The sequence below is a fragment of the Aquarana catesbeiana genome, linkage group LG10 (assembly GCF_042186555.1).
Source record: "Aquarana catesbeiana isolate 2022-GZ linkage group LG10, ASM4218655v1, whole genome shotgun sequence".
Taxonomy (NCBI): Eukaryota; Metazoa; Chordata; class Amphibia; order Anura; family Ranidae; genus Aquarana; species Aquarana catesbeiana.
The window spans coordinates 235,797,653-235,813,973 of record NC_133333.1 but is presented as its reverse complement, the minus strand read 5'-3'; the positions used below and the strand labels follow the sequence as shown (position 1 = coordinate 235,813,973).

General features: G+C 42.5%; 1 protein-coding gene and 1 long non-coding RNA gene across 4 annotated transcripts in view; one reads left to right on the top strand and one right to left on the bottom strand.

Moving 5' to 3' along the window:
• MASP2 (MBL associated serine protease 2) overlaps window positions 1-16,321 on the bottom strand; it is a 77,497-nt gene that overhangs the window by 3,805 nt on the left and 57,371 nt on the right. Inside the window, exons 8-10 of the mRNA XM_073603464.1 lie at window positions 9,151-9,229; window positions 4,918-5,049; window positions 593-670 (exon numbers count right to left, since the gene is read on the bottom strand). Coding sequence (XP_073459565.1) covers window positions 593-670; window positions 4,918-5,049; window positions 9,151-9,229 — 289 coding nt within the window. The remainder of the gene's footprint in view (window positions 1-592; window positions 671-4,917; window positions 5,050-9,150; window positions 9,230-16,321) is intronic.
• LOC141111302 (uncharacterized) overlaps window positions 1-16,321 on the top strand; it is a 48,687-nt gene that overhangs the window by 21,030 nt on the left and 11,336 nt on the right. Inside the window, exons 1-4 of one of the 3 annotated variants that reach the window (XR_012236411.1) lie at window positions 218-289; window positions 4,126-4,194; window positions 12,084-12,181; window positions 14,596-14,711. This is a non-coding gene — a long non-coding RNA (uncharacterized lncRNA). Of the gene's footprint in view, window positions 1-202; window positions 290-4,125; window positions 4,195-12,083; window positions 12,182-14,595; window positions 14,712-16,321 lie in introns of those variants that run through there. The other 2 variants (XR_012236409.1, XR_012236410.1) reach the window with 2 other exon arrangements.

Here is a 16,321-nt window from a genome sequence, read left to right as displayed (position 1 = left end):
TTTTTAAACAATACTTTACAATCACTTTAAATGTAAGCTTCAGCTATTGAGCTCTGTAAATGGGCTTTTTGTAAGTTAAATGTGGACTAAACATGTCTAAAATAAAAATGTGAAATGGAGTCAGATAAACATGAACTATTTACAAACAAAATGTCATATAATAACCTGTAAAATATTTTAGTTTCTAACATAATAGATAAAAATATAAAATAACAACTCTATTCATTCCCTCAAACTGCTGAAGCTTACCTGGGAGGAACTATACCAAGCAGACAGTTAGCAACATGGGGTAACTTCCTCTCACTGCTTTATTAATCTGCCTGCAGAGGTTTGGGTAACTTTGCATATTTGTGCCTATTAAGGAGGTAGGAGGCACTGACTACTCCAACAAAAATAATCGTAAAATCAATTAAATTCTAACTAATATAAAGTTCTAATTGATTACATCAGATGTTCAGAGAAAGGTACTGAGCACCTGCTGAAAGACAGTAAGAGGTCGCTCGTAGTTCCCAAGTCTTTAGTTGGTGGCCAGTACAAATAATGCATGTATACAAGAATTTCACTTTCAAGCGAGTCTCTGAACTAAACGTACCAGGCTCACATATTGGCAGTGATTTCCTCTTTGTATTTTCTTGTTCCCACTCTCCTTCAGATCCACATTGATACCGCACTAAAATTGGGATAGAAAAAATATTATTTGTTAAAATTTTATATGTGGCAACCCACAACACTTCTCCAAAGCGCCCCATCAGTCCCACATCTCCTTAGGCTCTATCTCTCCAAGTCAGGGATCTCCAAACCAGTGTTACTTTCGTTGACTAAAACATTTTAGTCGACGAAATGAATACTATTTTAGTTGAATAAATTACGACTAAAACGAAAACAACTGAGATGACTAAAATACGACTAAAACTAAAATGGCATTTTAGTCAAAAGACTAAAATGGGACTAAAACTAAAATGGCATTTTAGTCAAAAGACTAAGACTAAAACTAAAGTGAAGTTTGACTTCAAAATGAACACTGGTCTGTAGTGCATGTTTATACCTCAATACCTTAAATAATACCATATGAGATTTTTCACTCTAGCAGTATATAATGAGTTTGGAAATTGTAGAGAAATGTTAACTAATGCATTACAATGTAATTACACCCATTAGATTTTAGACAACGAAAATGAGTTTCGTCGACTAAAATGTACTGGAGATTTAGTCGACTAAATACGACTAAAACTAAAGCAATTGCAGAAGACTAAAACTAAAATGCCATTTTAGTCCTAAGACCAAGACTAAAACGAAATCAAAATTTGCTGCCAAAATCAACACTGCTCCAAACTAAGGCCCTCCAGTTGTTGTGGAACTACACGTCCCATGAGGCATTGGAAAACTCTGACATTCACAGACATGAGTAGGTATGATGGGAATTGTAATTCCAGAACAACTGGAGGGCCATAGATCCATCCTCTAAAGAAATGCCGCACTCCACAATGTCAACAATTCCTTCAAACTTTGCTGCATGCAAGTAGAGGGAACGCTCTACTCTATGATCCTTCTTATGCATTTCACCTTTTTTTTAACCAGGGCACACATCCCCCTTCCTCATCATTGGTGGTCGCTGGCAGTAAAACTCCTCCCAACAAAATCCTCTGACATTGGTGGCCAGTGGCCCCAATAAACTCCATACCTCCTCCCCCCCGGCATCATCTACAATCACAGCTTTCCTCTACTAATTGATTAGTTCACGAAATCCTCAATTTTTCATTCCTCTTGACAATACTACTAGAATGTTTACATTGGTCATCACAGTGAACACATGGCACAGAGCCATACCAACTGGCTCTTTGCCTTTGGCCAATGTTCTCTACTGTCACTGCCAGATAGGCATAGTAAAATAATATACGGGTATGTCCAGCCATTTAGTTACTTTTAACCTGCCTTAGCCCTGCCATTGTAATGGATTCCATAAAGTAAACCTCTCACAAACTTTGCCCCCCTAATCAGTAAGGCAGGGACCAACTGGTTTATACAATAGGATGAAATTAGCACAAGGTTATGATAATCGATACCGGAACCGTCAGTCTGTGTATGGGCAAGGGTGAGGATGGGCAAAAAGGGGAAAGTCAATAGGTTATTCAGCAGCTGATAATCCTGGGATAGAGATGAAAAGATCCAAAACTTAGGGCAAGCCTCCTCTATGAAGCAGAATTCTCCAGGGACATGTAGAAAAAGACAAAAGTCACATCGCCCATAAAGGTCCTTTTATAAAGCACTCCTGCCCCTGCATTTCCAGCTTGAAATATGAGCATGCCTGTCACTTACAATGGCAGAGTGCACACTCAGAAACACGCTGTGGTCACTTCCGGGTGATGTCATGCGCTCATTGCTGCGGTCCATGTGCATTCCAGCCCTCCATCTTGATACATCACGCATGCTGCGCAGTTGTTCGGCTCCCCCAGGACACAGGAGATCCATAGGAACACTGCACTGCAACCCCAGCAGAAGACCAAAAAGAAAAAAAAGAGGGAGTTTCACCTAGGGAAACCCCGGTCGGACTTTGAGGCACAGCTAACCAGAGGGATAGTATTCAATATAATAAATTTTATTCAATACAAAAATACATATATATTGTGTAGAGAACATTGACAAAAACATATAAAAATCATCTTTATAAAAATATACATGATGTGAGCCTCAATGCATCTACGCGTTTCGTTAAAACGTCTTCAAGACACATTCAGGTTTCAATTAATGCAGAGAAAAGGAGAAAGGTCTCACTATCTAAAGATAAAAACAAAAACATAAATATATACAGACTCATAATACCATAAAACACCAGCTGAAGCTCAATGACATGTGTGCACAAGACTTATATTGTATACAAACGTATTGTTACCTTGCAAATAGGCTCCAATGAGCCCCCTTCTCCTACGTTGTTTAGGATAGGTTGGTTGCTCTTGTTCCACCCGTTTTGACGCCGGAATGGGCGGTGGTTCCGCCCCCTTTGGCGCCAAAAGGAGCTATTTATTGTGTGCTCACTGGCCATCAGCTCATGAGCGTCGGTGCCTCCTTTCAGGAGACTTATATTAGATCTTATTCAAAGTAAGTGCTCTACACACACTATAATCTTTCTTCCTTCTCTTTTTGTTTGCTGGGTCATATATGGAATGCTTTAAAGGTTTATTCTATGTTTTTTCTTATCTTTGAAGGCTCTATCAATGTACTTATATATTTCCACCTGGGCCATCAAGCAGACTTTACATATGGGCTATTACCTAGCCCCTCCATGTTTGGTGGAGCTTCCTTTTGACATGGATACTTATCCCTTTGGTTTGTTAGCAACCTGTGTGGCTCCCTTATTTTGAATATACTTCACAATTAGGATTTTTATGACCACAGGTACATATATTATTTTGGCCCATACATATTGTGATTCTTGTATGTGTAGCATTGACTTTTTGACCCCTCACCCTCCCTTTTTTTTTTTCTTTTTTTTTCCTCTCAGCTGATGGGTACTTATCCCCATTATAAGTCTCCTGCACTCACAGTGGAATTATACACCTTTATAATTAATAACTTGGGCTTATGAGAGCCTATTTGCAAGGTAACAATACGTTTGTATACAATATAAGTCTTGTGCACATATGTCATTGAGCTTCAGCTGGTGTTTTATGGTATTATGAGTCTGTATATATTTATGTTTTTTTTTTTTTAATCTTTAGATAGTGAGACCTTTCTCCTTCTCTCTGCATTAATTGAAACCTGAATGTGTCCTGAAGAAATTTTAACGAAACGCGTAGACGCATTGAGGCTCACGTCATGTATACTTTTATATAGATGATTTTTATATGTTTTTGACGCATTGAGGCTGACGTCATGTATATTTTTATAGAGATGATTTTTATATGGTTTTTGTCAATGTTCTCTTCACAATATATGTATTTTTGTATTGAATAAAATTTATTATATTGAATTATTATATGGAATACTATCCCTCTGGTTTGCTGTGCCTCAAAGTCCGACCGAGGTATCCCTAGGTGAACCCCCTCTTTTTTTCTTTTTGATAATCTAACCATATGGATGTGGCCATAGGAGTGTTTTTTTCTTTTTTCTTTGTTCTTTGCCCAGCAGACGACCAACGTGCCCAGAGGCTCACCACTGCAGGAGATCCCTGATGTGCTTGTTTGTATATACCAAAATGTGAGTGGTTTTATACTTTGTCCATTAAATGTCTACAGCAGGGATATGCAATTAGCGGACCTCCAGCTGTTGCAGAACTACAAGTCCCATGAGGCATAGCAAGACTGACAGCCACAAGCATGACACCCAAAGGCATGATGGGACTTGTAGTTTTGCAACAGCTGGAGGTCCGCTAATTGCATATCCCTGGTCTACAGTTTTACACTTAGAAGGCTCCTCTACTTTTGTCTTTTACCAGCTGGTTTATGAAGGAAAATTAAGATCTACATGCTTCCTCTACTGCTTGTTTTTCTGGATCTCCTGATCCACATGTGACCTTCAGGTTTAATTGATGGTGGTGACATTTTGTTTATGCATTTTCCATCAAACGTTGAGTTTGATTAGCACACATTTTTGACAGGTTTGAGTTAATAGCTTCTCTTCTGAGTTTGCTTTGATAATTTGCACCCTCACTGGCCACTTGAACTAGTGATGGGTGAATTGATTTTTGGATGTTTCAGAATATATGCAAGCAAATCTGTCCAATATGAGGAAAAACATACACTTAATGGAGTTGGATTGCATGGATTTATGAATTGCATGATTCTACTATGACCAAACCAAATGGTGAATTGCTGATTCCTAATGTGGTCATCATAGGATAGTGTAGCTGTAGAAAGGAATTAATCTCAGGGCCACAATTGTCTGCATAATTATAGCTATAATTGCCCATGTAGGTCTCACCAAGGTCATCTTTCATTGTATAGAAATTTGTGCAGTTGTACTGGATTATGGCATTGTATGTAGTCACATCTTTAGGGGTCACAAAGAAGTAATTCCCACTCTCTAGGACAGCTGGGGGTCCACAGTCAACAACTATTAGAAACACAAAAGAACAAATTGTTAGCTGCCATGAGAAATTTTAGCCACAATGTTAAAGTGGAGTTCCACCCACTTTTACAACTCTTCAGCATCCCTCACTAAACTGTGCACTGTAAACAAATTGGATATTTTTTTATTTTTTTTCTCAGCACCTACTATATATCTGCTGTATTCATTTTTCACTTCCTCCTCCCTGGCCGCGGCCCATCGCATCATTTCCTGTTTGCAATGCCTTCTGGGAAAGGGGCGGCAACTTCCTCTGAAACTGCCGTTGCTATGGAAACCTGACCTGAAACCTATTACACTGCTTGTGCTGCACTGAGCATGTGCGAGATCTGCAAGGATGAGATCCAGGAAGAAATACAGCCTGGCTTCAGATGCCCACACTTAAGATGGCCATGGCCTGCTGTAATTTTATAAAATAACAAACTACTGCTATAAACTAACAAAACAGACCTTAGTTTACAGACTAACTTTACTAGAATACATTAAGCTTGTGTATTATAGGGGTATTTTTATTTAAAAAATATAATTTCAGCCGGAACACCACTTTAACTACAGACTTAAAACATACAAACACTGAACATTTGTAAAGAACATGCATATAAGAAAAAACCATTGACTTTATAGGTACCAATCATTAAAAATTAAAAATGTTTTTTATTTTACTGTATATACTCGAGTATAGGCCGAACCGAATATAAGCCGAAGCACCTCATTTTACCACAAAAAACTGGGAAAACGTATTGACTTGAGTATAAGCCTAGGGTGGGAAAATGCAGCAGCTACTGGGTAAACAATGCCCATTTGCAGCCTCACTGTGCCCATTTGCAGCCTCGTTGCGCCCATTTGCAGCCCCACTGTGCCCATTTGCAGCCCCGTTGTGCCCATTTGCAGCCTCACTGTGCCCATTTGCAGCCTCATTGTGCTGATAGACGGAACACTGATACAGTTTCCAAGCATTGTATCAGTGTTCCTCTATCACGGACGAGGAGGAGGCGGGGCTTTGTCACAATGGACGGCCGCCGAACAGACTGCATAACACAGGAGGAGACACACGCTGTTTTAGAAATCAAAGGTACGGCTGCAGATGGGCACCCTCACTCGAGTATAAGCCGAGGGGGGTGGGGGGGGGGTTTAGCCTAAAAAATGGGCTGAAAAACTCGGCTTATACTCGAGTATATACGGTAAGTACATTTTTTACAGATATCCATTAAAGCACATCAAATTTTCAAGCTACTATTATTATATGACCCAAACCAATTCTAAGACAGCTAGTGAGCTAAAGGGCTGTAATGATCCCAGACAGAATTGGCAAAAGCCATTGCAGCTTGTATGAGTTTGACATATTTTGCGTCTTGCTTCCTCAGGAGCCTATTTAATTATTTCAAGACATCTATAAGTCTATTAAGGGCAAGGGCTTTAGGTCCTCTGGTAGAGACGATTAGCGTAGGACAGTGGTTCTCAAGCTCAGTCCCCAAGTACCCCCAAGAGGCCATATTTTGGGAGCTTCTCTTAGATAAAATAGCTCTTATCAATACCATTGTATCTCTTATCAATACCACTTCATTGATATTGATTTAAAGCAGCTGTGCAAAGTAAAGAAAAACCTTGCAAACATGGACCATTGGGGGTACTTGAGGACTGAGGTTGAGAACCACTGGCGTAGGACATAGCTAACAGCTATATCAATCCCAGGTTATTGAGCAGACATCTTAAAAAAAAAAAAAAAAAAAAACTGGTGAGACTATGATCAGGGTAGCAGAGGGTATTTTATTATTTTAGTGGTATTGCCAGCAGAAAACAATGGTGGTAAGGTGGAGGATGAAGATAGCTAAACCAAGGACCACATAACAGGTGTCACTAATCCTTTACCACGTATATCGCAGATGTCTTCAAAAAACGAGTAGTCCCATGCCAATTCTGTCTGGTATCATTACATTCCTTTAACTCACTAGCTTTTATGTATGTCTGTAAAAAATGTTATACTTAAAACATTTTTAATTTTAATGATTGGTGGCTATAAAGTTCATGGTTTTCTCTTATACAGTATACATGATCTAGTGATTAGAAAAAAGAGAGACTGTCACCATGTCAAATGTGGAGTATGGTGGTCCCATCCCTAATGCTAGAACAAGGAAAAGTAACCCCCTGAATGGGACTTTGACAGACCACCAACTCCATGATAAAAAATATCTTTTAATAATATAGAATAAAAGACGTATATCGTTTACACATTACAAAAGTTCATAAAATACATCACTTAGAAAACAGAACAAAACGTGCACAAATAAAGATCATCCTATGTACTCTCCAAGGGGTAAAATGCCCTGATGCCCGACGCATTTCCAGTATTCAGATACCTGCATCAGGGGCTGAGAGTTTGAAATATTTACAAAAGTATTGATTCCAATGAAATGATTCCAGGTTAACCTCCCTGGCGGTATGATTATTTCGGATTTTAGGTGCTGAAAGCGGTACAATTATTTTGCATGGAAATTTGGCGTTTTATATTTTAGGCCTGTAATTCTTAACAATAACACACTTAAATCTGTCCACCAAGAGTCTAGTAGATATCCCGGGTATGATGAAGTTTGAAACACAAAAACATAAATTATAATATAATAAATAAATATAAATAATTTAAAAAATTAATAATATAATAATAGTAAAATACATTTCCCCACGATTCACTATCGCTCAATTCTGCAAGTGTTCTAATTTACTATCGCTGTTTTCTAGCTGGTCTAAAGCCACTTTTGACGTAAAGGGACACTTTTTGGTTGCTATGGACAATCTCCAGTTTCCAGGCAGAAAGAGCAGTATATATAATATAAAACTGCATGCAGGGCATTGAATAAAGCACTGGGGACAAAAAGGATGTGAAATAATTTCATACAGTACTGTAATCTGTAAGATTACAGTACTGTATGTGTTATGATTTTTACTTTTTTTTTTTAATTTGCCGCCAGGCTCTGCCTCCATGCGTCGCGACGCTCGCAGGGAACGGAGCCCGGCACAGAGAGGCTTCGGAGGAGACAGAGCCCGCAGACACAGCGGGGGGACACCGTAGGATCCTGGGGACAAGGTAAGTAACCAGCACCAGGATCCTGCAATGTAATCCCGAGTGTGGCTCGGGGGTTACCGCTAATGGTGCTGAAATTTAACCCCGAGCCACACTCAGGAAAACCGTCAGGGAGGTTAAAGAAGCACCAAAAGTAGTTAAATTTAATTGAGTGTTACATGGGCACCAGACTATAATGATGGACGAGTTTTTTGAGTGCACTGCAACTGCGATATCAGAGAATGTAAAACAAGGTATATGGGACGCACTGTCCTTGGGGCCTAGACTGTGGGCCAAGTGACAGGCGGGGAAATATCCAAGGGTCCCTGGGTAGATGTATCTTGGAGGTGTCCCGGTCCAAAATGTGGCGTGCTGCCTCTGTATCAGTGCCTCAGGCACTGAATACTGGAAACGCGTTGGGCATTAGGGCATTTTACCCCTTGGAGAGTACATAGGATGAACTGTATTTGTGCACGTTTTGTTCTGTTTTCTATGTGATGTATTTTATGTATCTTTGTAATGTGTAGACGATATACGTCTTTTATTCTATATTATTAAAAGATATTTTTTATCATCGAGTTGGTGGTCTGTCAAAGTCCCATTCAGGGGGTTACTTTTCCTTGTTCTAGTGATTAGGATGTAGTATCCTTTAACATTATTCATGCACCCACAGTACCACCCTGTGATGGTGTAATTTGTATTTAATACTGGAACATTTGTAAAGGACAAACATTCCTAAAAAGGGGGACCATGCTTTTTCAAGAGTTCCACAGATGTTCCATTATTGTCCTGCCTTTCCATCCCACTCCTCATCTTACAGAAAAGCCACAAGCCAAACATTCAGCTGGTTTGTACCCAACTCTATAGAAAGGCAAATTTCAGGTAGTCACCCGAGAAAAATAAAGGAATAATTAACTGAGAAAAAAAATGTCCTGTAATTCTAAAGCAGAACTCCGGGAACAAAAAATAACACTATATACAATTATTCAATAGATTTAGAAATGTAAAAACAAAACATAAATTGAACTCACGTTCACATCTTGGTATTTGCTTATCCCATTGTCCAATAATACCACACACTGCAGTGAAGGAGGGTATAGTTCTTTCGTTCTATAAAGGAAAAATCATACAATCAGTCCTTTTGAGCTATGGAGTGTTTTTAAAAGTTGCACATATTGTGGTTATTCCTAGTAAATTTGAGATAGAAGTCAAATAATTTTAGGAGAATATCCCTTATCACCAAGAATGATTTGCCACCAAGTACTAAGTCATGTTTTGCGAAGAGGTCAAATACTTATTTTACTCATTAAAATGCAAATCAATTTATAGCTTTTTTTTTTAATGTGTTTTGCTGGTTTTTGTTGTTATTCTGTCCCTCGCTGGTAAAATAGACTGATCATTTCTACGTCAGTGGGCAAACGTACAAAATCAGCAGGGGATCGAATACTTTTTTTTCCCCACTGTTTATGTGTGTTCACATACTGTATGTGTATTTTATAAATCATAGTGTCTATCATTTTCCAGTACTTCCTCCATCTGAAGTACCTGGATGATCCTGCCAGTCACCTTTCTTCTAAATTGACCACACAAAGCATACAGTATACTGTACAATAATCTGTGTTAGCGTGGTCAGTTTTTATCCTATGGCTGGTTATTTAGAGGTACAGGACACTGTGCAGACACACAGTATGCTTGTGTTGGGTAGTTTGTTCAGCCACCATGTCCCCTGTCCAGTCACAGCCTGCCTCCAGCACACACCCCCTCCCAATCACAGCCTGCCTTTGGCTCACATCCCCTCCCAATCACAGCCTGCCTCCGGCACACACCCCCTCCCAATCACAGCCTGCCTCCAGCACACACCCCCTCCCAATCACAGCCTGCCTCCGGCACACACCCCCTCCCAATCACAGCCTACCTCCGACATACACCCCCTCCCAATCACAGCCTGCCTCCAACATACACCCCCTCCCAATCACAGTCTGCCTCCAACATACACCCCCTCCCAATCACAGTCTGCCTCCAGCACACACCCCCTTCCAATCACAGCCTGCCTCCGGCACACACCCCCTCCGTATTACAGCCTGCTTCCGGCACACACCCCTCCCAATCACAGCCTGCCTCCAGCACACACCCCCTCCCAATCACAGCCTGCCTCCGACATACACCCCCTCCCAATCACAGCCTGCCTCCGACATACACCCCCTCCCAATCACGGTCTGCCTCCAGCACACACCCCCTCCCAATCACAGTCTGCCTCCAGCACACACCCCTCCCAATCACAGCCTGCCTCCAGCACACACCCCCTCCCAATTACAGCCTGCCTCCGGCACACACCCCCTCCCAATCACAGCCTGCCCTTGGCATACATCCCCTCCTAATCCCAGCCTGCCTCCGGCATTCACCCCCTCCCCATCACAGCCTGCCTCTGGCATACACCCCCTCCCAATTACAGCCTGCCTATGGCATATACCCCCTCGCATTCACAGCCTGCCTCTGGCATACACCCCCTTCCAATTACAACCTGTCTACGACACACTCCCCACTACTCAATCACAGCCTGCCTCCGGCATACACCCCCTCCCAATCACAGCCTACCTTCGGCATACACCCCCTCCCAATCACGGCCTGCCTCTGGCGCAAACCCTCCCAATCACAGCCTGCCTCCGGCGCACACCCCTCCCAATCACGGCCTGCCTCCGGCGCACACCCCTCCCAATCACAGCCTGCCTCCGGCGCACACCCCTCCCAATCACAGCTTGCCTCCGGCACACACCCCCTCCCAATCACAGCCTACCTCCGACATACACCCCCTCCCAATCACAGCCTACCTCTGGCATACACAGCTCCTCCCACTCACAGCCTGCCTACAGTACACACACCCTCCTAATCACAGCCTGCCTCTTGAACCTGCCCCCTGCTCAAGCACAGCTAGCATCTTGCCTGAGGCAGCCCAGGGGTGTCAAATTGGCGGCCCTCCAGCTGTTGTGGAACTACAAGTCCCATCATGCCTCTGCTTGAGGGAGTCTTGTTTGTAACTGTCAGCCTTGCAAGGCCTCATGGGACTTGTCGTTTCGTAACAGCTGGAGGGCTGCCAGTTTGACACTTGTGCCTCACACTGAACAGACTATAAAATACAGGCGAGTAGGTCTGCACAGTGTCCTGCAACCCCGCCCCCTATTATGAGGATGAAGACATGCATGGTCACATGACGGGGGGGGGGGGGTTTAAAGCACGTGATTAGAGCCAGAGGCTCTAATAGGCTTCAAAAAAAGGGTGGGCTCACCAAGTTGTGTGAAAATAGCAATGAATATTCACTATTCTCATACTGATCCTCCTCCCGGCCAATCAGGAAGTGGGAGACCCGTCACCTAATTGGCTGAAAGGAGAGGCGATCCTATGGGACGCCTAGGAGGGAGGAGATGCAGGGCAGAACCCCCACATCCCCCCCCCCCCCGTGATGCAGAGGAGGAGGAGGAGATGCCTGCCACCCATCGCAGTAGGAGCGCTGCCTGTCCGGAACCTAGATGGGTTAAGTGCGGAGCTGGACGGCCGAACACAGGACCCGGGGGGGGGTGACCCGACTGAGCCACCAACCGGGGGGGGGGGGAGTTTTCGCTCCCCCCCCGAAAAAAAGCCCTTCGGGTGCTTCTGAGTGCCTCTGGGTGTTTTGGGGTACTTCTGAGCATGTCTGAACATTCCTGAAAATGTCTGAATGTTTCTGAATATCTATGAATATTTATGTATATTTGTGAATGTCTTGGGATAACTTAGATGTTGACGCATTGAGTGCATTGATGCTGTTACTGTTTGGAATGGTGTTTTTGATTTTGGTTTTTGTTTGTTATGTAAAACAATTTTTTCAAAAATGTAAATCTGAGTAAAAAAATAAAAATATGTCTTCTCTGCAGCAAAATGCATTTCCCTGTACTACAAGAATTAACCAAAATGTAATCTCTGCTTACAGGGCTAGGTGGTGATTTACTAATGCAAGAAGTGACCGCACTGTTCCACGTCTCTATTGCTGGTGGTCACTAATGTTTTATATGATGTAATATTGAACAGGTCAGTCAGCGGTCTGCTATATTTAACTCTTTACCAGCCACTAGGGATCTCTGTATCTTACCTTAAAAATCATAGGTGTGCAGCAGCCAAATCAAATTTGTTGCCAATCCCTGTTTATGTGGTGTACAGGGATTTGAAGGATGGCTTTATAAAACCAAACCATAAAGATAGTTATTTTCTGCACAGTATCTAGACGTAGCACAGAGGAAACTTGGGACTACCAATAAAACCGACAGAGGCCCCTTTATTGATAGTCCCAAGTCTCCTCTGAATCTCCCAAGTCTCCTCCTCACACCAAAAAAGAGAAAAAAAAGTTTAAAAGATAATGGGGGCAGTGTGACAGATTTATAATAACTGAATCAAAAGTGGAGCTGTGGCAACCAATCAGATTCCTTGCTTCAGTTTGCTAGAGAAATGAAAGATGAAGAGTGATTGGTTGCTGTGAGCAATCACTCCATCCGGTTTCCTTTGTTTCATCATTAAAGTACTACTAAAGGCCACACTTTTTTTTTTTGTGTTGGATAGAGTGGAGAAGGATTAGAACCCCTGTCAGTTTTTATTGTGTTCCCGTTAGGGAGATTCACCCTCTCTATTTGTCCTGTTTACCATTATCATTGAAAATGAAAGCAAAAGAAAATCCCAAATTTTGGGTCGTCCCCAGAAAAGTAAAAGAGCGGAAATCTTCCAATGGAGACACCAGTTCTGGTGACCTGGGGGTCCCCCAAAGGATTCCCTTATATTGCAGGGATTTCCTCTCACTTCCTGTTTGACTATGGGACAGGAAGTGAAGGGAAATCTACTCAATAGAACACAGATGGCAAAACATAATCTGACAGGGGTTATAACCCTCCCTTACTCTATCCAGAATGGAAAAAAAAAGTTTTGCCTATAGTTTCAGCCTCATCATTTACAAGAATGCTCAACTTCAATTATTCACTATACTTTGCTCCCCTAGGAACTGACCCTCTGCGTCATCACGTCCAATGAAGATCTATATCAGTTTTGATTACATCATGACCTTTAACTACCTGCTGACTGCGTTATAGCCAAATGACAGCTACAGCGCAGTCGTCCAGTTCTGGGAGGGCATCTAGTGACGTCCTTCCAGAACTGCACCCGCTGCGGCGCGCGCCTTCGGACACAGCTGATCACAGATCGAGGTAAAGAGCCAATCACAGCGACTCTTTACCACGTGATTAGCTGTATCCAAACACAGCTGACCGCTATGTAAACACACTTGCTGCTTATCAGCATTCCTTTCCTCGCGCTGTCACAGCATGAGGAGAGGAAAGAGCTGGTAACTGACAAGTGTGAAAGGGAACATCTACACTGATAATCAGGACACTGATCAGCAGTGTCCTGATTATCAGTGCTACCAATCAGTGCCCATCAATGCTGTCAATCAGTGCCCATCAGTGGTGCCAATCTACTTGTGTGAAAAAAAAAAGATAAAAATGTAATTTGGTTACAGTGCTGCATGACCACGCAATTGTCATTTAAAGTGCAACAGCGCTGAAAGCTCAAAATTGGCCTGGGCAGGAAGGGGGTGAAAGTGCCCAGTAGGCAAGTGGTTAAAGCGGTAGTAAAGTTTGCACAAAAAAAAAAAAACTTAGTGTCATAATGTTCTAGTATGCACCGCGAACTAGCACATTATGAAAGACTTACCTGAAAACGAAGGCCTCCAGCGCCATGCAGTCTCCGCTGACAGGGCTTCCATCTTCACCCGGTCTTCCTTCCAGGTTCGCAAGCTCCAGCCGTTTAAATGGCCGAGCCGCAATGACGTCACGCCTGCACCTATCCATTTAGATCATAGTGCGCATGTGCTGGTGACTTCACCGGCTGCTACAAATGGGAATATCCCCTAAACGATGCATGTTTAGAAGATATTCCTTGTACCTACAGGTAAGCCTTATTATAAGCTTTCCTGTAGTTACTAGTGATCAAGCAGTGTTTACTACCGCTTTAACAAGTCCCCTGGATGTAAATAACCATGTTACTCCTGCAGTGTGGGCACAGCCCCACTGCAAGAAATAACTTATACGTAGTTGGGCTTCAACGCAAATTGTTAAAACATTTTACATTTATTTACATAAAAAAAAATCCCAATCATCATCATGGAGTGTATTTGAGTACCAGTGTTATGTATTTAATTTGTACAATTTTGCACAGTTTTTACTATTGTATCTAGATACTTTATTTATAAAATGTATATTAATAAAGAAATTTGTATCTATACTGGATGTTATATCTCTTTTGGATACTGCAATAGTCCCTTTTCTCCCTTTCTGGTCCTTCCCTTACCTTGGAGACTCTCTAATAGGGAATTGTCTCCTTGCCCCCATTAATTTATCATAGCTACAGTATTTGGGATGATGGTACCCTTTATAATACTATTCTACCTTATTTAATTGGAGGTTTTCCCTACGTATATCAGGAGGAGGGAAGGAGACGCATGGAGGACACAGCTCGCCGCTGCAAGGTCCCACAGCTCACCGTCGTCACCCGCTGCCTGACCCGCCACCGAGATAGGGTAAGTGCCGAGCAGACGGCGAGCGGGCGGGGGGGTCACAGTGGCAACGTTTGATGGGCACAGTGGTGGCATTTGATGGGCACAGTGGCAGCATTTGATGGGCACAGTGGCGGCATTTGATGGGGCACAGTGACAGCATTTGATGGGCACAGTGGCAGCATTTGATGGGGCACAGTGGCTGCACTTGATGGGCACAGTGGCATCATTTGATGGGGCACAGTGGCTGCGCTTGATGGGCACAGTGGCTGCGCTTGATGAGCACAGTGGCTGCGTTTGATGGGCACAGTGGCTGCGTTTGATGGGCACAGTGGCTGCGTTTGATGGGCACAGTGGCTGCGTTTGATGGCACAGTGGCTGCGTTTGATGGGCACAGTGGCTGCGTTTGATGGGCACAGTGGCTGCATTTGATGAGCATAGTGGTTGCGTTTGATGAGCACAGTGGCTGCGTTTGATGGGCACAGTGAGGCTACAATTGATGGTTTTTTTCAGAACTTTTCAGTTTGTTTGCACTCCCCAAAAAATGTTGAGCACCAGCCGCCACTGCTGTCTGTATACTGCCCTATACTGTCTGTATACTGCCCTAGCCTGTCTGTATACTGCCCTAGACTGTCTGTATACTGCCCTAGCCTGTCTGTATACTGCTCTAGACTATCTGTGTACTGCCCTAGCCTCTCCATATACCTGTGGACCACAGCTGGCGTGAGGAAGCGAGCCGGTCCTGCCACTATTTGTCTTCAGGCCGGGTCCAGAGGCGCAGCTGCGGGCCTGTGGACCACAGCTGAAGAGATAGGTGAAGAGGCGCCGCAAAAATTCTCAGTGAGGGGCCGAGCCAATTGGCTCTTTATTGAACAGAAATACAGGTTTTTATACACTTCAAAAGTAAGTCGGTCACCACATGAATGATGAAACCACATATTTACCCAAAACATCACACAAAGGTTAGATAACAAGCTAAAGTTGACACAAGGCTAATCCCATCATAAGAACCTCCAAGAGTTAGCAACATAGCCAACAGACAGAAACAATAAGTGACTCAATTCAATTAATTAACAATGGGAATTCATACCTAGGAGGCACACAATGGGACAAAGACACTTAACACATAACACCTTAACCGCTTCAGCCCCAGAAGATTTTACCCCCCTCCTGACCAGAGCACTTTTTACAATTTGGCACTGTGTCGCTTTAACTGACAATTGCGCGGTCATTCAACGCTGTACCCAAATAAAATTTGTGTCTCTTTTTTCACACAAATAGAGCTTTCTTTTTTTATTTTTTGCGATATAAACAAAAAAAGAGCGACAATTTAAAAAAAAAAAAAAAAATTTTTACTTTTTGCTATAATAAATATCCCCAAAAGTTTTTTTTAAAAAACAAATTTCTTCATCAGTTTGGACCAGTATATATTCATCTACATATTTTTGGTAAAAAAATCGCAATAAGCGTATATTGTTCGGTTTGCGCAAAAGTTATACCATCTGTAATAAACTATGGGTAAGATTTATGGCATTTTTTTTTTTTACTAGTAATGGCAGTGATCTGCGTTTTTTAGCGGTACTGCGACATTGCGACGGACAGATCGGAGACTTTTGTCACTTTTTTAGGACAAT